Here is a 22707-nt window from a genome sequence, read left to right on the forward strand (position 1 = left end):
GCGGGGCGGGACAGGACAGGACAGGGACCGGGCCGGGCCGGGCCGGGCTGGGCCGGGCGGGAGGGAGGGAGGGAGGGAGGTGGAGGCGCCGCCGCCGCGGCCGTGCGCATGCGCGAGGGAGTGAGGCCGGGCCGCGGAGCCGCCGGTGCCCCCGCGCCCGCCGGGGGCTGCCGCGGGCAGGATGAACTGGCTGTTCCCCCTCGCAAAGGGCGGCGGCTCCTCCTCGCCCGCCGCGCCGCTGCCCGCCCTCACCAGCCTGCAGCAGCAGAAGCAGCGGCAGATTGAGTCCCTGCGCGGCGCCCACGCCTCGTGAGTGGCCGCGGCCGGGCGGGGGGGGGTCGGGGCCGGCTGGCCGGCCGGCCTGTGTCGCCTGACCCAGGCCCGGCGCCGCTGGTGGCCGCGGTTGGGACCGCGCCTCGGGCGGGTGTCGTGTGTCCCCGCACGCACACCCAGGGACGGGACTTCGGCCCGTCCCCTCCCGGTGAGGCCCGGCTGGGTCCCGCCGGCCCTGGGCCGTGTGCGGCGCCGGCCGCCGCCGGGGCGGGTAAGCAGGAAACCGAGCCGCCGCTGCAGCCCGGGCCGGGCGAACCCCGCCGTGCTCCGGGGGCGAAGGGTCCCGCCGGGCGGGGGCGGCCGGGGGCAGCGTGCCGCGGGGTCCCGGCGCGGCCCCGGGCAGGGCCGCGGGTGGGCGGCCGGAGGAGAGCGGGCAGCAGGTCCACGGCGGGGAGAAACCTCCGTGGGCGGTGGGGCGGGAGGTTGCGCTTAGAAATCGAAAGCAAGATTCGGCGGTGGCGGGTCTGCCCCCGCCGGCTGCGGGTTTGCCGGCATGGCTCGACCGGGGCATCAGGCGCGGGTCGTCGTACCCGGTCACACTGGCCGCTGGGCCGGGAAGTCAGCAAAATTATTTAATGGCTTTTAAAGACTACAAAGTGCAGATTGCGCCTGTCGGAATAAAGCTCTCTCTCTGGAAACTGGTTATAGGAGCGTAGTTCTTTAAAAGTTAAGAATAAGACATACGGTGTAAAGGCGCTGTGCATCGCAGTGGTCTTACCTGCAGTGGCACAGGAGCCCTGCTGGCCCCACAAACCTTTTCTGGTGTACAGTGCTAACTTGATAATAACCGACTGTTCCGGAGTAACCTGTTTTATTTAGGCGCTCACCAGAGGCAGATGTGGTTTTTGCTGTTCAGCAGCCACACTTTTTTGCAGTGAAACATCATCCTTTATCCTTGAGAAACTCTAGTTTGTCAGAATGCTGATCAGGTTCGCCTAAATTTTAGTCATCTTTTGTGTTTAGTGTTCATATTTTAAAAGGAGATCCAGGCTTCATGTATTCCAAGTTATATTTTCAGTGAATGTGGAAGTGTTCATTGTGCTTCCTGGGGTGTCTCTTGAAGTTGAACGATAGATGCTTCCAAAACAATCCAGAAAAAGGAAGGAGAATGTTTTCTGTTATGGCAGACTGAGTCCAGGAGTGGAAGCGATACTTCTTATGTTTCCAAGTTTAGTAATTGCAGATTGCTCACTACCCTAATATTTTAAATTATCCCACAGGAAACATGACAGTATTGCTAAGTGTTATTGCTTGCTTAAACTTAAATCTGTTCAGAGACAATTTTGCAAATAGTTTTGAAAGACAGTTCACTTTTCTGAGGAGCTGTGTCTGTGGGTACGCAGCAGCTTACGTAACTAGACGTTTTCGTTGGACTGGCCTTACTTAGCCTTTTGTTTCTACCTTTTTTCTCTATCAGGGAGATGAGCTCGTCCCAAGCTAAGTCCTCAAAAGTGATCAGTTTTTGTCAAAGTCAGCTTGCTGAACTGGTTTACTACCTGTTTGTGCAGGCACCAGTTCAAGCATAGGCAGACAGGGAATGGACCCTGCAGCCAGGAATGGAGAGATGAGGGCTAGGGAGGTGGTAGCTGCTCACATGTAACTTTACAGCCATGTAAACTAGTCTGCCCGATTTCCCTTGACGATAGGCGTAAAAAACCAAAAATTAGGCAAGCAAAGGAGTAAATTCTGGCAAAGTGTGCAGTTTTCATAAGAGATACTTATTACTGAAAAAATCTGAGTAACAGTGCCTCAAATTCTGTGCTTTTTTGAAAAGGTATGTATACTGGTGCAAGTTTTCAAAAGTGCAAAGGTTTTTTTGAGCGGGACTGATGTGGTTGCTTATGGATTCCATAGCAGCACAGATCTATAGGACAGGAATATGCATTAAGCAGTGCAACAGCATTGTTTCGTAAGCAGTGATTATAAATAAATGTCATTCTAGTGTTTGTTTTGTCCAAGAAGTATATTTTGCCATTAATTTATGTGTATCCCAGCTGTTCCTCACTGAAATGCTCAAAATAAAATTCTTGGCATCTGGTGTAGTTACCTAAGTTAGGTTTGTCTTAGGTCATAAAAGCCCAGGTATATGTGATCTTAATTTCATTAAAGTAGCTAGTCTTCCTTTTCAGGATCCCTCACAGGTTAGGAGCTTGAAATCAAGTTTTTGTGTTTAAAAAACAATTTTCTACATTTGCTGTTGTTCTAGCCAAAGTTAAGAATATGCCATTTTTCCAGTGTACTCATTCCCACTTGGGGAAGGGAAAACTAAGTTTAACAGTTCAAGGTTTTGCTTGAAGGAGGTTATAACAGTTTGAACAGCTCAATGAGATTCTGAATTTCTCATTTCTCTCTCCCTCTTCTCTGCTTCCTCCCCAGTTCCTATAGATTGTGCACGTGAGTGGTGCATAATTATATACCCTGCTCAAAAGGATTTCATAGCAGGCTATTAAAATGCATGACAAATGATTACAGGGCAGGAAGGTGCGTGAGGGATTCCAGGGAGGATTCTTCAGTTAAGAATGAGATGGTGATTTTGGTGTGTGGTGTATCACAGTAGAGCCCTAAAGTGATTTGAGTTCTCCTGTGCTGGAGATATCTGATAGTTTCTTCAAACAGCATGTGATTTCACAGTGAAAGAGCAGATACTGGATTGTCTGTGAGAGGAATAAAGTCGGGCTGCAGAAAGTAAGGTGCATAGCTAGGTTTGTGTCTTACTCCATTTATTCCTGAAACTCTGAAAACTAGTTTTAAATTCTGTGTGCAAATAATGCTTTGGAGGGATACAAAACACTCCTAGCATTACACTTAACACACATTTACAGGTAGTGTGTTTCAAGGTTTTTGAGGAAGTGATTGTATGGAGTGTACTTGTTGGCAGTGGATGGATGGGCATTTCTGAAGTTGGATGCAAAGAGGCTTTCTGGGAACACCTGGCTGCCATTATTCCCAACCAGAGCTGTTTTCCTCCCTTTATGAGGGAGGTGAGGGAGAATAATAATATTATCCAGGTGCAGGCAGGAAAAATAGATGTAAGAGGAATCAATCTGCTTTTTAAATTTGTTTTGATTGAGACATTATAAGATGAAGCTAATTGTCTGCCCTCCTTTCTCTCCCAGTCCCAGTTTAGGAATGTTCGTATTAGATGGAAATTCTGCTTCTGAGCCGTCTTCTACTCCTCCTCCACATTCTTTGAGATGCCCTCTTTCAAAACAGTCTTGTGCATAAAAATTGTAGAGTGCTTTGAGTATTGAAACTAACTTCCTATTAATGCAGCTGATTTAAAGATTTTTCTTAGTAACTTACCTGTTACAGGAGAAGCAAATTTGGATTCAGTCTTACCAGATTTCATAAGATAATGTTTCTTCACACGTGCTTTCATGGCAGGACTGTGTCTTGAGCTGGATTACAGAGCTTTACATTCTTGGAAGTAACTCTTCATATAATTCTTGAAAATACCTGTGCAAGTAGCTCTTCTCCACATAATTCTTGAAAATATCTGTGCAAGTGCATAGAACTTGGTGCATGTGGGAAAAAACTACTATTGAATAGTAATCTAATCTATTAAGGAAGAAGGCCTAGTGTAATGTATGTTCTACATACTGACCTGTAGGCAGTGTTGCAGAGCAGTACTTAGTCATGAACCAAGTGTAATGCCTTGGCAAAGTAAATGTTTATCAGATAAAATTCAGTACATACAAAAAATCACTGATGTGATGTCTTAAATTAAGCCACTAAGTGGAGAAAAAGAACTTGAGATTGTTGTCAAGATCAGTGAGTAACACAGTTTCTCCTGCTGTATTTCCATTGCTTGTGATCACATATGAGGTTTAAAAGTTGAATCTACCATTTTTTGTTTTAATCTTAACATTCAATACAGCATTCTGAAGTATATTAACTTATTGCAGCATTTTCATTTTTATTCTTAAAAGGCTTTTCAAAACTAAACTAAATACAAAGGTCTGAGGTCGTGCCTTTTTTTAGACTTTAAGCTGTTATATTGACCATGAATTGGATGCTAACAATTTCTTCTTTGACAGCATTGCAGAAATTCAGAAAGATGTGGAATATCGACTGCCATTCACTGTAAACAATTTGACAATTAATATTAACATGTAAGTACAGTGAGATATCTCTATGCACATCTTGAAAATTAAAATTGTTCTCCAAAAAAAAAGTGGTAATAGAACATAAATGACTCCCATCTCATAACTAATTTCAGGAACTATTACCTGGATTTGAATTAGTAGTTGTAGTGATATCAGTGAAACTAGTTCTATACAAGATGCAGATGCTTAGCTGAAAGCAAAACTGTATTTTGCTGTCCTCAGCTTCTAAGATACCTGTGTGGTTTTAGTTGAAGATAAGTAGGAGAAAACGCTTGAGGCTTTCTGATGACTTTGAATACCCTACAACTGAAAATAAACTTAATTAGTAATTTACTGATCTACTGTAACTCCTAACTCTTACTCCAGTTAAGCTTCTGGATCGTAACTTAAGTGATTTATTGTAACATTTCCTGTGAATTTACTTTGGGGGATGACTTTGCTCTGGCAAATATTGATGGTATACTATTCACAAGTTTTTTATTACTTTAGCCCGATAACTTCCCTGGTATTCTTGCAGGTTACACTGCATTGTTTTTATAGTAATAACATTTATATTAGAAAATATTCTCGTTATGATAAAGCTTTTTCTTTGCCCATGGACATAATTGCTTCATTGTTTTGCTACAGTTTTGCTCAGTAAATGCTCTCTTCAGTTCGTGGAAGTCTGGTATTCTAATCTGTCTGACTTCTAATTTTGTAACTGAATAATGCTTTTGTGTGCTTCATTCACTCTGTATTTCACTGTAACTCTTCTCATAGAAAAGTAAGTTTATGTAATTAATACTACTTTTTCTTTGCATAAGAAGCCTTCTTATGCAAACTTTATCATAGGATCTAGCTGTAGTAATGATTATGCTTGTGTTTGCAGCTTGCTTCCACCTCAGTTTCCTCAGGAAAAACCAGTCATCAGTGTTTTCCCACCTGTGAGACATCATTTAATGGACAAACAGGGGGTATATGTGACCGGACCATTAATAAGTAATGTATGTATAATTTGTAGCTTCACATGTATCTACTGTTAATAGCAATTTTAATACATCTCACACTATGTTATTGCTAATACTTCTGGTAAAAAAAGACTATTACAGATCCTAATCCCTCTCAAACTGTATTTTGAGGGATCTGAAAACAAAAATTCAGTAGCTTTCACTATTTGTTCTGTATTATCAGTATTATTCTTTTACTGCTACAGTTACTGAGTTGCGTATTTCATATATCTAAAACTATTTTAAGTTATGATGGCTTAGAAAGTTCCTATCACTTTTCTTGTTAGTACCAATAGCACAGTTTTTGTTTCTCTACAGTGTATTCTAAATAAGGGAGAAGGATGCTTTAAGACTGTTTTGTAACATAGTTCTTTGTACCGTAATCCTGTTGGAAAGATGTCAAGGTTTTAAAGGTTTTAGCTCTAATATTCAAGATTTTAATATGCTGCTGCTGTGTGGTTTTGTTGGTTTGTTTTTTTTTTTTTTCTCTGCCAACAAGGATGTGGTAGTTTTATGGGGTGGGTGTTGGGGGGGGAAGGCTACGAGTATTTCAGAGTGCAATTAATGCTTTTTGTCTCAAATCTTTTTTGTTTGCTTTTGTTTTGTTTTCCCAAATGTAACTTGGTAACTAACGTGGGTTTTTTTGGTTGTTCATCAGAAATGTTGTACTTGATTGATTCTCCATTGATAATGGAATCCACAAAAGACTTTTAGTTTCTCTTCAGTTCTGGGTGGCTTTATCACTTTATTTGGAACTTACGTATACAGAGTTTACATTAGCTGATATGTCTCTGAAATAGCTTCTAGCACTGCTGTGTGGGTATAATAAATGTCAAGTTCAGCACATTTTGGAACTGTTGGATTCCAGACGTAATTTTTCTTTTGCATTGGGTTTTGGTTTTTGTTTTTACCAGTTTACAATGCACTCAGATCTTGGAAAAATTATTCAAAGTTTACTGGATGAATTTTGGAAGAATCCTCCAGTTCTGGCTCCTAGCTCAACATCATTTCCATAGTAAGTATCTATAAACATGACGAATGGAACTATGTGTATTAACTTACATTTTTAAAAAAGAGATGAAGCCAAGTATTAGGAGGGCAGGAAAAGGAATATTGTAGTGGATGTCTGGGGAGGCATAGATTCTCTGCCCTTGCACAATTTCATGTGCATGCTTGATGTCATGATTGTTTTGAGAAGAAACACTAGATTTCATTGGAGTTACTGTATCAACATGCTGATGTAACTTTATGTGCATGTGTGAGTATGTATTTGGCTGCTGTACAAGAATGTAGTTTAATGGAGTTGTATGTTATGTTGCAGTATAGGACATAAAGTAGACTTACTACATTGGAAGTAACTGAGAACAGAAAATGCAGAATTTATGGTCATTTAAACATTCAATCTTACATCTTGTATGTGATCTAGTAATTACAATTCAAATTATAAGAAATGTGCTATAAGCAGTTGGTTGCTCATGGTTGTGGGTTTTTGTTTGGTTTTAGCCTTTTCAACAAACCAGCTGGAATGCCTCCATATGCTCCTCAGGGGTTTCCATTCCTTCCTCCATTTCCACCTCAAGAAACAAATCGAACAATGGCAGCTGTGCCTGTTGCTGAATCAGTTTCTTCAAGCTACACTACAGACAAGCCTGCTGCTCCCTCTTACGGCTTGATTGCTGATCTGCCACTACCCGTTCCGACAGCAGAAGCAGTGCTTCAGGTCTGTGTGCCGAGTTTTGCTGCTTAAGCTATCAGACACTGACTCTAAGTTCCCTCGAGGGCACACGGGGCATTGCTGCAAAACTCAAGGGAACAGTCTGAGTGACTGCACTTCATTGTTTTGCTGGTGCTAGAAAGATGAAACTGTCATTCTGGCTCTGATGAAAAGTTTTGAAGTCAGAGCAACAAGTTCGTCTTTCTGAGTTTCAGTGAGACCATGTTATGCTAAATATCTTTGAATATACTATTTTTTTGGAGCTGCACTCCCCCATAGCGCAGCTTGTGACTGTTTCTCCAGCCACAGACAATAAGATCCTTTTGTCTATATGGAATTTCCTGCCCAGAACCTATCAGGTGAGAACCATGTGCAGTCTCAAGCCTTTATGTGTAGAGTATTTCTCATTTTCATGCTTAAAATAGCTTCTCTTCATGGATCTTGTATGTGTGTTCTCAAAAACCTCCCTCTCACTGATGCACTCTGGAAGGACTTTTTTTGAATGTCCTCCAAAAACTTTATATCTAAATGTTTAGTCTTTCATCAAATCTTGTCTTTAGAACCAAAAGCTTTCTTAATCTTGGAAGACACTTCTGGCTTTGTAGAATTTAAAAATTCTACATTCTGTGAAGGCAGACTTTTTTTTTTCCTTGTCTAAAAAGTTGTTTCCTGAGGGATTATAGCTTTGAAAACCACATGAAAGAGATCAAAATGTAAATCTCTTTCTCTGTTCTCACATCGCTGAGTTATATTCCTCTGTGTTTCCTGGGTCATCCCACTGTTGTCAAATGGAGGACATAGCAAGACAGAATTACTTTCCTCCAAAACCAACTCTTCTCTTACAACATCCCAGACATCCCCAAGTACTTTGTTGCCATGATTGAATCAAGACGTCTTCTGTTTGGAGACTAGCGCTACTGCTTTTTACTGCTTTTCCTACTTTTATTGTTGCTGGCAAATATTCACCTCCAGTTTTGGGTTAATCAGGTTAAATATTAAGAAACTGGTCTTCAAAAATCTACTAAGCACTTCTAAATTTCTGTTCAGGTTGGCCAGAATGGATTTACTTACAAGATGCCTGATGTTCCTGATACATTTCCAGAACTCTCAGAACTAAGGTAAATTTTCAGAAGGTAGCAAAACTTTCCATAGTCATTAAAAGGCAGTTACTGCTGGTCTGTATCTGATTTTGGTCAAATGTCTGTATACATTACTGAAAGGTTTTTGTAGAAATTATAGATAGGAGAACTACCACTCACCAAAATTGTGGAGTCAGAAAGTAAGCAGCTTTGTATTCAAATGTGCTGCTTGTTTAGGGTTTCCTCAGCAGGAACAATACTTCAGGATTCAACAGCAGAAAAAGGAGCATTTATTTTTGTTTTTCGTAACTGTCAATGTTCTGCTGCCTTCTGGGGCCTTGCCAGGGACTTAATTTCTACTAATACAATAAGTGTAACTTTTTAAAGAGGAAAGGGGACTTGAGACTGGTTCACAAATCACATGCTCTTAAATTTGAAAGGACTGTAGCGCAGGGTAAACAGTGGACCACTTTCTGAGCAGCTCAGTGTATGCAGGGAGGTTGGGTTAGATAATTCAGGTGGCAAATGTGCCAACTGTCCCAGTGCAAATCACTTCCACAACTAAATACTTCATACACATACTACACAAATATTTTCATCGAAAGTGTATCTTGTCACAATTCAGAAAAATTGTATTCGTTATTATTCCCAGCAATTTGCTCAGATCTAATGAGACAACCCCCAAGATCAGTTATCTGGGATTGACTAGATTACAAATTAGCTATTACTTCTGAAAGGGTTTTAGGAGATTGGTTTCTTTCTGACCTCACATCTTTATAGTGGTGTTACAGTTTAGTGATTGAAAACTCTCCTTTCAAAATGGAAAAGACCTTTGGCAAGAAGGACTTCCGCGGTGGTTTTTCTTTTTGTATCCCTTGACACCTTCCTAAGAGCCTGTTTAATTTAGCTAAATCAGCTATAAATTCTAGCAGAAGGTTAGGGGGTTTGGGAGGAAGTGTAATTTGCTTGTTTAAACAAAACATTCTGATCAAGTTTGGTCCTTCCAAGAAGACCGTATTAAAATTCCATTATTCTTCTGGTGGTAGTTGAGTTAAATCACAAATGGTATTGCAGCTGTTCTGAGTAGCTGTATTGTGTGTAGGTGGCAAGGCTTTGGTAGCTGGGGGTCTGCATGGGTGGCCTTTATGAGATGGGGCCATGGGCTGCCCCTGTGTCAGGCGCAGCTGACTTGGCAGTAGACCCACTGCAGGACAGCTGAGTCAATCAGTGAGGTGGCTGGCGCCTCTATGAAAACACATTGTCGTGGTTTCAACCCGGCCGTCAGCCAAACACTACGCAGCCACTCACTCACCCTCCCCCACCCCTGGAGAATGGGGGAGAGAGCTGGAGGGGTAAGGACGCACCTGCAATTCCCCCTGTTCCCTGTGCTGCTTGGGACAGGGGGAGGTAGAGGAGTTGGGAATGAAAGAGTGAAGTTGAGCCTGGGGAAAAAGGGGATGAGGTGTTTTAGATTTTGTCTTTCTTTCTCACCATCCAACTTTCACTATAATTGGCAATAAATTAAATTAATTTTTCCCAAGTTGAGTGTGTTTTGCCTGTGATTGTAATTGGTAAGCGATCTCCCTGTCTTGATCTCAACCCACAAGGTTTTCCCCTATATTCTGTTGAGGATGGGGGACTGAGAGAGCAGTTGGGTGCGTGTCTGGTAGCTGGCCGAGGTCAAACCACTATAGTAGCATTAAAAAACACTTTCTAGGAAGTAAGGCTTGAAATGAGAGATACTTCTTAGCACACTGCTTTTTAAGCTCACTGCTGCAGTTAGTAGAGCCCACAATCCAGGAGAAAGGGGGAAATTAAGTTGTGGTCAAGTGTTGTGTATGTGTAGAGTCCCAATAAATGCCTCAAACTTTTTACTTTTGGCAGAAATGAGTAACTCTACATGTAATGTTTGCTGTTAGCTTCAAATCTGCTTTCTTTCTTTCTGTTTGAATATAGTATATCTCAGCTGACCAATATGAATGAGCAAGAGGAAGTGTTACTGGAACAGTTTGTGACTCTACCACAGCTGAAGCAAGTCATTACTGATAGAGATGAGTTAGTGAAAAGCATTGAAGAGCTGGCAAGTAAGATGTCAAAACATTAACATCTGTGGCTGTGTTCTGCAAACTGAACCTTTAAAAAAAGTAGTAATAGTGACTTTATTTCACAGAAAAAAACTTGTTGCTGGAGCCTAGTCTCGAGGCAAAAAGACAGATGGTGTTGGATAAAGTAAGTGAAGAGTAAAATCTTTTTCAGAAATAGTAGTTGTAATATTCTGTTTTCTTCAGGGGGAAAACATCTTTTTTTCTTCCTTCCAGTATGAGCAACTCACACAGATGAAAGCAACCTTTGAAAAAAAGATGCAAAGACAGCATGAACTTAGTGAGGTATCTCTATATCATATTATCCTTTAAGAATATTTCTGAACAAAGTGAAGTTTTTAATTGTATCATTCTCCATAAAGAATATTATTCTGGTTAAACTTTAATTTTATATGAAATAGATTCACATCAAGTATGAGAAAAAATGGGATGAAGTACCAAACAGTTTGAAGGCAAAACAGTGTTATGATTGCGCTACTGTGGTTTTGGGTTAGATTTTTTTTTTTTAATGTTACAAGAACATTGGAAGAAGGAGGCATGATGAGCATTTAGAGCTGTTCTTAAGTACAATCCTGGGTCAAACCAGTTTTAAGAACAGAATGATTTTTAAAGGCTTGTTTAATTAATGGTACCCATTTAACATAATGAGCTTGTAAAACTGTACCAGATGAAAATGATAAAAAACATTGCTTTAGAAACTTAAATTCTGTGATTCACTGGGTATGCTTACTTTAGGCAACATGTTACATGTGCTGTCAAACTTTGCACATTCTAAGGCACAAATAGGCTGAAGTCATTACTTCAGAAAGCAATTTGGAGAAGGAGAATATCTTAGTAAGTTTACCAGGATGTGCATTGAAGATGTAACTTCTCATAAGCCAGTTTCTGCACTGAAATCTTCATTATTTGCAAGACTTGTCACCTGAGAATACAACAGTCCATAAAAATAGCCCGCGTAGTACCTGAATTTCAAAATGCCTCAAAAGTAACAAAATGTGAAATAACAAGCAAAAATTTACATGACAGCAAACTGAACGATTTCATAGGTGATTTAAATTAATTAAATGTTTCCTCCCTTGAAAATTAGAACAGTCTGACTCCTAATGCCTCTTTTCTGTGTGATGTAAGTTGGCTTTAAAGTGGGCAGAGGTAGTTGTCATTGAGAAACTTTCTACTTCTGTAAGAAACCACTTAAGAACAGGACATAATACCCCACTGCTCTATTACCTTTTCTTTTTTCTAAGTTAGATTTGCTGGTTCAATTTAAAAGATGGCTAGGAGGCTGAGAGCTGGGGAGTTGCAGCTGGATTTTTGTGCTGTTTTTCCACACATGCTGTATCTTCATGTATTGATGTTCACTGTGCACTACAGGGTATCTCCTGTTACCACTCCTTCAAAGTTCCATACAAGTCTTTTTTCTTGTACTGGAATTTTAGTCATCTTTTATTAGAGCAAACTCTTCTTATGTTGCACAAGATTAATTTAACAGGAAATTTCTGATTACATTGCAGTTTTACAGTATGTAAGTAAAATATTTTTCATGGGGTAGATGAAGGGTAGTCCAAGCATCTAAAAATCTGTAAGTATCTTAATTTTGTAGTTCTGGCTCTGAACAGAGTCCTACTGAAGACGTGAATCATGTTCTGATTAATTGCCCAAACATATTAGAGGAAAAATAATGAAATTATATGCAATAAACAGAAATAAGGCTTGAGGTCTGTAAAAACAGAAGAATGAGTATACTAGTTTAGATTAGCAGCCCATCTACTTCTTGAGTAGGTGCTTTTTCCTTTCCTGTCTTCCTCTCTGCAATCACTTCAGGGGTATTTAAAAGCTGAAGAGTAAGTGATTTTTTTTTTTTTTACCCTTTTATACTTCCCAGGTTCACTACTGAGTGTCAAAAGTAGACCCTGTTCACTGAAGACACTTGAAACGCTAGTTCTACTTGGAAATCATGCATTTGAGAACCTGTCAGATTTCCAAGTGGGATGCTTTCTACAGTGTAGGGTAAAAGTTGAAAAGCTTTATACATTTGTGAGAATGATTGTGAATCAAGACCTAACCTAGCAACACTTTTCTCACATTGAATCCTTTCTAATTTAACAAGCTGTGCCATTTCTTGGAGGTGAAGCTTCATCTGGTCACTTAGCCATTTATGTAATAATAATGCTCTATTCACATACTCTGTATTTATACAGTCATTTATCTGTCTTATTGGAAATGTAGGTCTTGATGAACAGTTTAATATTACATAGGAGGTTTTTTTTATTTAGAGTTGCAGTCCCAGTGCTCTGCAAGCCAGACTTAAAGTAGCTGCTCATGAAGCTGAAGAGGAATCTGACACTATTGCAGAAGACTTCTTGGAAGGCAAAACAGAAATAGATGACTTTCTTAGTAGTTTCATGGAAAAGAGGACGGTGTGTAATATACAAATCATTCTAATCTGAGACATACACAACACGAAGTGAATAAATCTAAGACTTCGAGTTTGAGCAGTCCTGTGATACAGAACAGTGCTTTAGTAAGCTCCAACAGAAAAACAATATATACCTAAGTGGCTTCAGTCTATTTAGAATATAATCTACATTCTGAAGGCACATATTTTTAAGGCCGGAGTGCAAAGGACTCCTGCATTAGACACAAGTCATATTGTTGCAGATATTTTTGTGCCACTTTCTTCTATATCCTGTATAGATAATAGGGAAGATAGCCCATGGACAATTTTAAATTCAGTATGTCAACATAGAATGACATGTTATATTAAGCAACCTTAATGTTTAATTTACTGAACTTCTTAAATTAATTATACAGTTGATGGCTATCACCAAATAAGCAACTGAGGTTCCAAAACTGCAGTTCTTGCTCATGCTGTGACAAGAGCTATTTACCAGGTAGTGTGCCTTTCTTTAAAGATGCCTAATAAATGCATTTCCTAACATAGGAAACAGTTCTCTTGTAAGCAGTTGTGGATGGAATAATGTTTTCAATACAGACAGTTGTTCAGCCTGAAGCTTGGAAGGGAGGTGGTTCACAGGCCTTTCCTTTTTTAAAGAGCCTGCAAAGTAGCTAATTCTCATTAAAGAGAAATGGTAGGATGCATTATAAAAAATTCCTTTCAGAATTCAGTCTTTCTACTTCTTGTTTTGTAGCTCTGCCACTGTAGACGAGCCAAAGAGGAAAAACTTCAACAGGCAATAGCAATGCACAGCCAATTTCATGCTCCGCTATAGGTAAACTGCTGTTTTAATATTGGTAGTGACCTTTTTTCACTATTTACCTCATTGTCACACACTTACAAATTGGTAACTGCAAATAGACATGTTAGAATGCTTAGTATTCTAATAGTGCTTTTGTGGAAATCAAGTATATACCGCATCTGTTGTTAGTTGTATTTAAAACATAACTTCTGGAGGGGTTAAAATTTCTAATTATGGAAATTTGTCTTTACAGACTTCCTGCAAACTACATCTGCCAAGAGAACGAGTGAAAAACCCAATAAAGCACACTTTTTAATAACTATTATTTGCAAATAAGCATTTCATCTTATATGGTTGTATTTATAGAAGAGATTGTATACAGAGTTGGGATGGTTTTTGTACAAATTAGAATGTCTCTTTATATTCTCATTGTATTCAAGAATCCTTCTATTGCAATCTTTGCACTAATTTCTTGTATTTATTGTTGATAGTTCCTATTATATTTAAGTTCCTGCTGCTATACTCCATTCTTCAGAGATTAAATATCTAAACATGTAATTTTGACTAGCTTTTTACATTTTTATAAAAACATAATTCATATCTTTTGTATTTTGAACTTTAAACATAGATTTGGCTTGATCTGTGGAAGAGTTTGGGATAAGTGTTGATAGGACTTTGGAAACTGAAGAAGTTCATAATTTGAGATTGTCAGTGGAATCACAAGCTGTCTTTTCTTGAAGCCAAAATGTTCAAGAAAAAGTTTTTTACTTTTAAGTAATAATACTAAACTGAGTATAGCCTGTATTGTGTTTTGGATAAGTTGATTTGGATTAAGCAAAGGATGTGTTGGAACAAATTATATTGGTATCAAAATAGAATAAATGTTCTCTGCGTAGATTTGGTATGTTGCTCAGTAGCACTGATGCACTTGATTTCAGGAGTGGCTTGGTACCTAGCACTGTAATTAAACACAATTTTCATCTAACAATTTCATTTTCATATTTGTTTTTACTTAAAGGAAAAATAATCAGTTCACCTCCCAGTTTGTTTTATGCAATAGGAGTATGTTCATGTGAGGACCTCAGAAGCACTGTACAAAAACCAGTTCTGAAGTTCTTTGTGAAGTAGCAGTTATTTTTTTCCTAATTTTAAGGAACAAAGAAACTAATTTGGCTGAAGTTGCACAGCGTGTTATGTTAAAGGCAGCGACAGAATTTGGAAGTGAGACTTAATTCCTCCTTTTAATCACTGAATCTTGCCTCTTGTGGGCTGACTTCTTTAGGGTGAGGGTATTTCTGGTGAGAATGGATAGGACCAAGTGCGGTATTCTACAGGAGAAAAATACATGCATGTGTGTTCTCTCTTGCTCTTGCAAAAAGACATACTCTTTTTCTTAACCTTGTCAGTGCATTAGATTTTCATGGAGGCAGTCAAGTTGCCCAAGAACTGAAGGAATTGTACAATTCTGAGTGATAAATAAGATAAAGCACTGATTAAGTAATGTATCAGGAATCCTGTTTGTTTCTTGTCAGGAAGCAATCTGGAGATAAACCTCTTAGCCAAGACACTGCCTCTGTGTTACCTAGTGTCACAGAACATCACAGATTCAAGTCTCAAACTAAAGCTTGTCAGTCCAAGCGAGTACTTGTCTGTATCACTAATCTTCAGTCAGTCCTAAACTCAGTGCTCTTCTAGCAAAATGTGATAAGGTATTCTGAGGTGAAGGAGAGTGAGTAAATTTGGAGTTACAAAAATCATGTAAGTGCAGGAAGTCCGTTCCACAGGCTAGTGAATCTTCAAATGGGGTTTTAGTCTCAGTCCTGTCATGCTTTATAGTACTGTGGTTGTCTGTCTTAAGCGACTGCCTTTCAGAGTGAGTAAACTATTCACTGGTATTTGAAGGGGTTTTTCTCTGTAAAGCTGGTCCAAATTCTGAGATTAGATGTCTCAGGAAAACAGAACTATGGTCCATATCAAAGAAAATACTTAGGTGCCTGAAAAACAGGTTGTAAGTGCCATGGTTAAGCAATAATTTTAGAGTATCTTCTTCCAAAAAGTATTTCTACTGACTGTGTATAATACTGCTTGTATATGGCCAGCACTTCTGCTAATGTGGTAACTAAAGCCCTAATTAAAAATGAGATTGTGTAGGTTTCCAGGTGGTTCTGGACTTGGGTCTCTGAGTAGAGTCATTTCTGCAGCTCTGGAGAAGAGTTAGATTTAAGTCATCAGTGTTACGTTCTTGGCAAACTCTATCTAGTTTTTGTGCTGAGTGTACAAGTCGTTTGGGATGTTTTTCTGAGTCTCTAGCTAACAATCTTGAAGACTACACACACAGTTCTATACAGGGCTGGTTTTTTGTTTTCTTCCTTGTAAGCAGAGAAAGGAACAGATGACCAAACATCTGGTGCTCTTGCTGAGATGCACATTTTGTAATGGCATGGAATGACAGACTTCCATCCTCATCTGCCTCTTCCTCTTGAACGTTATGTTGTGTATTATGGTGCTCTACTGTGACTGAACTCTCTAGCCACATCACCTTCAGGGGATTTGCTTCACAAACTAGTACCAGTTCTTTTCCGCTTACGTTACTTTTGTGAGCAAACTTACAAATTCAGGACTTCTCCATGGAGTCCTTCTGATGGTAGTGGAGAGAGTCTAGAAGAAAATTTCACTGTTCAATGCAAGTTCTTAGTACAGTGTTCTTGTTCAGGGATATGAAAGTTTAAGGTCTTCTCTTTTCTCCCTTTCTGTTCTCTCTCTCATATCGTTGTTCCTGTTCTTAGGATTATTTCCCCTATTTTTTAGCCCCTTCTGCAGTCACAAACCCATCCTCTAGAAAAGAAGCACAGAAGTGTATTCAACAAAGATGTACCGCATTAGCGACAGGTATCCTGTCACTTGCAGAAATGGCCAGCCTTGTTTCTGGCCTTTGCTGCTGCTTTGTTTTTTTCTTCTTTTAGTCCTATACTGGTTGTACCAATGGAAACATTTTTCCTTATAGGTAATCTTCATACTTTCACCAGAAGGTGTAGTAGAACACTGAAAACGCTGACATCAGAGTTAGGTTTTTTGGCCTCTAGCAGACTGGTAGTTCACTGTTAAGCACATTCCTTACCTTATTTTGCCAAAATGTGGTGTGTAGATATAAATCCAGCTTTAAACAATTCCCTGTGAAGTGTAAGAGAATGGCAGCTGCTCTTAGATACATATTCTAAAATCCTTTGAAATGTGTCAAGTGAACTCTTAAGGAATCTGGAATAATAGGCTACATACAGTAACTTGTTTCTGGAGAGCCTTGCACTGGGTCATGCTAATGGAAGTGTTCTGCCGAGTGGAAAAGTACAAGAAATGAGCAAGAAATACAAGAGTCAGGAGGTGGCTTGTATCTGGTGTTGTGGTAGTTTGGAGTGGCGTTGAGGGTACATTCTGTATTGTAACTGCTAATTGAGTCTGGGGTTTGCATAATTTTAATATCTGATCTTACTGCTAAATGTTTTCTATAGCTGAGTTTACTTAGGCCTATTTTTCTCCATGAGTCAACTGACTACTAAAATCCAGAACTGAATTCTCCATATAGCAATTGTAACTGATGCTATTGCAGACCAGAGAAATTTTAAATCTGAAATCAAGCAGGTTTCATTTTAGGGTAATCTTGTATACCACTGATGTTAATGGTACATTCTGCTGGGACGTACAGAAGAAAGTCTTCCTAGACTTCACAGTGTATTTGACATGTTAATCTTTCTGAAAGACAGAGATTATCAGGTATGTACAGCTATTCTAGCCACCACTACAAGCAAGAGACTATAATACAGTTAGTTCTAAGCAGTATCTAATGATCTACTATAGTTCTGTTGTTTGCTCTGTACATAATCCTGCAACTTTGCCACTTCGGACCTTGTCCAAATGTGGAAGTTAGAAATCTTAGTCTTGTTTCTGTCCAAGTTCTTACTACTCCCTTCAAAGATTAGGATAAACCTTTCTAAAAGAGACCTTCAGGTAAAGCTGAATTAAAACTCTGGCAACAAAATTAAGTCAGTTATCACAGCCTTATTGTGTACATTATTCTGAACAGTGAATACTGTAATGTGTTAAAACTTACAAATAAAGGCTTTGGGATTTTTAATATATCTTGTAATTGTCTAACTTATGGATAGAGTTGGGCATTGCAGGACTCTTTGGGTGGATACAGAGTTGTGTTGGAAACAGATGCAGTAAGCTACCCAAGGACAAACTTTTAATCTTTGCATGTGGTGATTTGAGCTTTTCCTCTTTAACCCTTTCAACAGCAGTAATTCTTGGAGCCACCTTCACTGCACCATCTTGCATCTCTGGCTACTGCTTTTGTAAATGCCCTGTTTTGGTCAGATACTTTTAGAGATCAAATTTATATGTAGTAATAAGCTACAAAGAAGGCTTGTGTATCAGTAATGGGAACACCTTAACATAAAGAACTGTGTTGTTTAGTTTTCAGAAACAGAATAAATTAATTTGACTAACCTTGGCAACCCCCAGACTTAAAAATTAGTCCTCATAACCTTGGCAAACAGCAGACTTAAAAATTAGTCCTCACCTGAATTCAGTCACAATGATTCTCATGGACCTATAACATTTCATTAGCTGCTTTCCAGCATGATTTCTATTAAAAGACCACTAAATTTTATTTTAAGATTTAACATGATTTGATTTGCAGGCTCCAGGTGCTTTACTGGCAATTTAAATAATGTAAGTTGAATGTTTATTTTACCTTTCCTTCTCATCACCCCACACTCTGGCAGTGTTTCTGGTCTCGAGTTCTGGGTTTGCTGTACACTTGGCCCTAGATTTTTGACATATTTTTCACTAGTCTTAGTACTGTCATAAGTTCACCTGCTTTTAACTTACACCACCACATGTTCCTCCCTTCCCAAATGAATTGTCAGTCACTTACCTGTCCTTGGAGGATTTTTCAGTCACTGCGGCGTTTACCTGTCTCTGCCCTGCAGAGTGTAAGGGTGACCAGCCAACCTAAAAGTTACACTCAGCCTTCAGCCTATGCGCAGAAGCAGCCCATTGCCTCGACTGTGATGTTTGTGATAAGGACTCTCTGCAGATACAGCAGCATCCACATAAAAAAGCATGGAAGTTAGCTGATCAGCAGTGACAAAATACTTATCTTCATTGCAAAGGCTACCTTTTTGTTGCTGCTGGCTTTTAACTGTTACTAGTTTGTGTCATCAGACATCTTTCATGCTATGTAAACTGGTGCTCTGGCTTGCCCCTGTCTTCGAAGGTGCTCCTCACCTTACTGCTAATTTTACAAAGAGCTTTCCTTCCCTGCCTCCCTCCCTTTTTTTTTTCCCCTCTACTTACTTTGAATGATATCCTTTGGCCTCAGTTGTGCCCTCCAACTTTTTAATTTCTCAGTTTTTCAGAATCCATTACCAGCTTACCACCTTTGTGTCTTGTATAAAGCTAGCAATAAAAGCAGCTAGCGAATACATTCTTTAGATGGTGATCTTTTTGTAGAGAAAACTTCAGCTGTTTGATCCCATTGCCTTCAGTGTCCTTTAGATGCACATTTTCATACTACGGACTGCCTGAGCCTAGTGAGGCTAAAATTACACCCCAGAAATCTATAATGCTCTTCTAATCCTTTTTTCCCAGCAGTTTAGTTACATTCATGTGTCCTGTTTCAAATTACAGTGGGCTTATGCCAAATTTGCAAGGATTTGCAGCAGAGGGGAGATCCCCTCAATGCTATAAGAAATCACTGTAGTTCATAGTATGGTTTTCTCATGCTTTTTGTTTTGCATTCCCTAAAAAAAAAAAAAATACAGGGGTGTAACATGCTCCCATATCATTAACTCAATCAACAGAATCCTCAGTTTTCTTAGTTAAGAGTTGTAGATTCTCCTACAGCTTAAACTACTAGATTCAAGTATCGAAGATACAAAATCCCTTGATCTCAGTGACAAAGTGACTTGAGTAAATGAAGAACTGTATTACAAAAATTGGGAAAGCAAACCTTTGTTTCATTCAGTGGTGTGAAATAACGTAACACTAAATGACCTGTTTATTTGAAAGTATTTCTCCGCAGGCTAATAATGCCACAAATACATACATTACAATGAAAACAGTAGTAGCTAATGCAAAACTCTAAGGACTGATAGACACATCAGAAGGCTGCTATGTAAAGGCTTAACATAAAATGTTAATATGTTAGTATTTTAGTTGTAAAGCTAGTTACAAGGAGTTGCATAAGCGACATGAAGACAGTGCTTTGAATTTGCATATATTGCTGTTCTGCGTTTATTTCTAGATATGTCTAATAGGACACAATACCATCATAAACAATTTTACATTTTAAAGATGTGCAATAATATTGCCCATTTTCAAATTCATTTTTAGGCAGAATATTTGTGTGGTTTATTTTCATTGCTGACTTCACAGCATGTTTCTTTTCGTTTGAGAAAACCCATTCAAAATTTCCTTTAATACCATAAATTTTACAGGCTAGGTTCAAAATATGAAACATTTTTAAAAGTGCAATTAAAATCAGGGCTTTCATTTATTAAAAATTCATAAAGATTAAAAACCAGAAGGCTAGATTCTCAACAGAGTATAAATTACAGCGGTATTGATTTCAAATAAGCTACACTGATTTATCAAATTGAGGATCTGGCCTTTCCAGTATAACATTAAGATAAATCTTGCTTTTAGGAATTGAATTATTTGTTCAAAGACAGCATCTCCCTTAAAAGGATATTAATAACACTGAAGTTTACCTACTCATTTTTAATAACATAGGTTCACAGAACAGGATGAAAAGCCATTCCATAAAAGCAGACTGGATAATAAAATCTAAAGCTTCTAAACTGAGGTATATTTATATAATTTAATTCTGCCTGTAAGCCTGTATTTGAAGGAGTAGTATGAAATGCAATGAAAGTAAACTTACTACCATTTTGCTTTACTAGTGTTCAGTACCACATTGTCTCCAAGCAGGTAAGAGCAGCCATATGAGTTATATTTTTAACTGCTTGCTTTAATTAAATAAATTTAAAAAAAAAAAAAAGAAACTTGGAAGAATTACATCCTGATATGGAAGCCTGTTTCGCAAGTTTCAAAACATTCCAAATTTTAAATATTTTTCAGTGGTTTACTTCTGTACCTATAACTATGAGAGCTATTACTCTTACTCTTAAAAACTATGAATATTCTTAAACCAAATGAGATTAAACTTTCTGTTGTGGTGAATCAGTCTTTTTCTTCAATTAGCATTGCCATGCTCTGTTTGGGTTGGCAAATACTAAAAGGGAAATTTAGTATGAGGATAAAAGAAAAACCCTTGGTTGTGGTTAGTTTATTTTGAACAATAAAATTCGGAAGAAGTATTCTTCATAACAGTTCTTTTATGGGTATAACCTTCCTTTAATTCTGAATTTGAAGTGATGCTTTCGTAAGTGATTGTTATAAGTGATTTTGGATTCCCTGTTCTCTCTACTGTATATGTACCTCACTCCCACTCAAAACATTTTCAAGTAGGAATCATAATAGGCTGGAGAATTTGAGATTTTATTACCTTTAAAATTTGACCTTTATATCTCACGTAGGCAGTTTCAAACAAGAGTAAGATATAAACAATCAGACTTGATAACAAAACATAAAGAGGCTAGAGTATACTGCCTAACACACCTTTCATTATAAAGGGATGCTTTACCACGAAGGCTGTGTAGTATTGTTCTATTCCTTGCAGTTTTGCTCACAGAAACTACTGAACTTTCAACACTGGTTGAGAGTTGAGTACAAATGGGATGCACTCATGTGCAGCAGCAGCAGCTGCTGCTTGCTAAAGGGTATTTTTGCAGGACCAAAGCTTCATATGTCCCCTAAGCAAGCATGTCCATTTGTTAGTTTTACTTGGCCATAAAGGATTCTAGTAGGAGAATATGCAAAATAATTGTTGGAATTCAAAATTTAACACCTATAAAAAAAAAAGTGAAGGATATACACAACATGTCTGAAGGCAAAAGAGCTCTACAAAAATAAGTTTTGACTGATTCACCAGTAAGGCTAGCGCTAATGAATCTTCAACCTTGTCCCTGTGTGTAAGAGAGTACTTTGGAATTTCACATCTTTGGAGAAGAACTATTATTTTGTACAACAAATTATTATGGAAATGTACAAAGTAAGGAATAATTATGTACAGCATTGATAAAACAAATACCACATGGCTTAACTAAATATAACAGCAGATACTACCTTTCTTTAGCATTATGTCTTAAAAACTAATAATGGTTTGTTCTGCTTAGATCTTTACTTACACAATTGCACAGTTCCCTTTCTTTGGATTATTTCTTTAGGCCACAGACCACTCCCATTCTTCATCTGATGAAAAGATGCTGTTCTAGACTGTGAAAGACTCAGCTTCATCTGGATCCTTGCTGTTGTGAAGGTATTTCAGACTGCCAGAAATACAGCCTCATCTGAATCCTTGCCACTGTCTTCACTAGGCAAGCAGCCACCCCCACTTGGGGACCTACAGCTTAAGTCCTCCACACCAGACTCCTGATCGCTGTTAGCTGAGAGGTCAGGATCAGAGCTTTTCAGGTTGTCCTGTGTCAAAATCAGGGCTGAATCTTCTTCATCCCCTTGTGAAGGGCTCCGGGATGGGAATGATTTCAGATCGTTGCTATACTCCTGGGGAGTGTTAGCTAAGCTGTTGTTGGAAGTAGAAAGCCTTAACTGTTTGCTTCGCTCTTGTTGCTTACTCTTGTCTTTATTGTCATTTAATTGTGATTTCTGAAGATTTGCCAATCTCTGAAATAAAGGAAACGGTATCTATTACATGGACACATTTAGGGCCCAGTAATCCTTTTATGTGTCTTTCCCTTTTCTTTTTTTAAAAAAAAAAAAAAAACTAAGTTCAGAGCCCAACCCAGTTGGCACCCTTTAAAACTGCCTATTTGTGTTTATGGAATGTGAGAAGTGCACAATTTATCACAAACCGACCTTGAATTACCACACCCTTCTGAGTTACAGAAGGATATAAAATTTCTTTCAGGTGTAGTACTTGTGCACCAACATGGGTGACGTTTTATCCCTGAAAAGTCCACTGTTGTGTCCTAAATGCAAAACATTCATAGTAATTTTTATGTGATAACAAAGATGACGGTTGAACATCCTTATGCCAGAAAAGGATGTT

The 22707-nt window shown here is 38.8% G+C and overlaps 2 protein-coding genes across 5 annotated transcripts in view; one reads left to right on the forward strand and one right to left on the reverse strand.

Moving 5' to 3' along the window:
- Nucleotides 1-76: 76 nt before the first annotated feature.
- Nucleotides 77-22086, forward strand: VPS37A (VPS37A subunit of ESCRT-I). 4 transcript variants are annotated; one of them, XR_012623085.1, is made up of 13 exons: nt 77-309; nt 4371-4445; nt 5308-5422; nt 6340-6440; nt 6929-7145; nt 8187-8257; nt 10175-10302; nt 10389-10447; nt 10537-10605; nt 12594-12737; nt 13470-13550; nt 13771-15461; nt 15828-17648. XR_012623085.1 is itself a non-coding variant. In XM_074822645.1 (12 exons), exons 1-11 carry the CDS (start codon nt 182-184, stop codon nt 13548-13550), a joined length of 1188 nt encoding a protein of 395 aa, XP_074678746.1. In that variant the 5' UTR covers nt 77-181; the 3' UTR covers nt 21866-22086. The 4 variants fall into 4 exon arrangements, 3 of the variants coding, with proteins under 3 accessions (XP_074678746.1, XP_074678745.1, XP_074678747.1); XM_074822645.1 differs by lacking the exons at nt 13771-15461; nt 15828-17648 and adding an exon at nt 21866-22086; XM_074822644.1 differs by having other exon boundaries at nt 13771-17648.
- Nucleotides 19558-22707, reverse strand: part of MTMR7 (myotubularin related protein 7) — a 49080-nt gene continuing 45930 nt past the window's right edge. The window contains exon 14 of the mRNA XM_074822643.1: nt 19558-22322. Within this exon, the coding sequence (XP_074678744.1) occupies nt 21963-22322 (360 nt within the window). The 3' untranslated portion in view covers nt 19558-21962. The remainder of the gene's footprint in view (nt 22323-22707) is intronic.

The sequence above is a fragment of the Strix aluco genome, chromosome 4 (genome assembly GCF_031877795.1).
Source record: "Strix aluco isolate bStrAlu1 chromosome 4, bStrAlu1.hap1, whole genome shotgun sequence".
Lineage (NCBI taxonomy): Eukaryota > Metazoa > Chordata > Aves > Strigiformes > Strigidae > Strix > Strix aluco.

Excerpts from the sequence above, each read along its gene's own strand:
- VPS37A (XM_074822645.1), top strand. The coding sequence starts at position 182 with ATGAACTGGCTGTTCCCCCTCGCAAAGGGCGGCGGCTCCTCCTCGCCC. Across the intron at positions 310-4,370 it reads CTGCGCGGCGCCCACGCCTC|CATTGCAGAAATTCAGAAAG; the intron begins GTGAGTGGCCGC and ends CTTCTTTGACAG. Across the intron at positions 10,448-10,536 it reads GACAGATGGTGTTGGATAAA|TATGAGCAACTCACACAGAT; the intron begins GTAAGTGAAGAG and ends TCTTCCTTCCAG.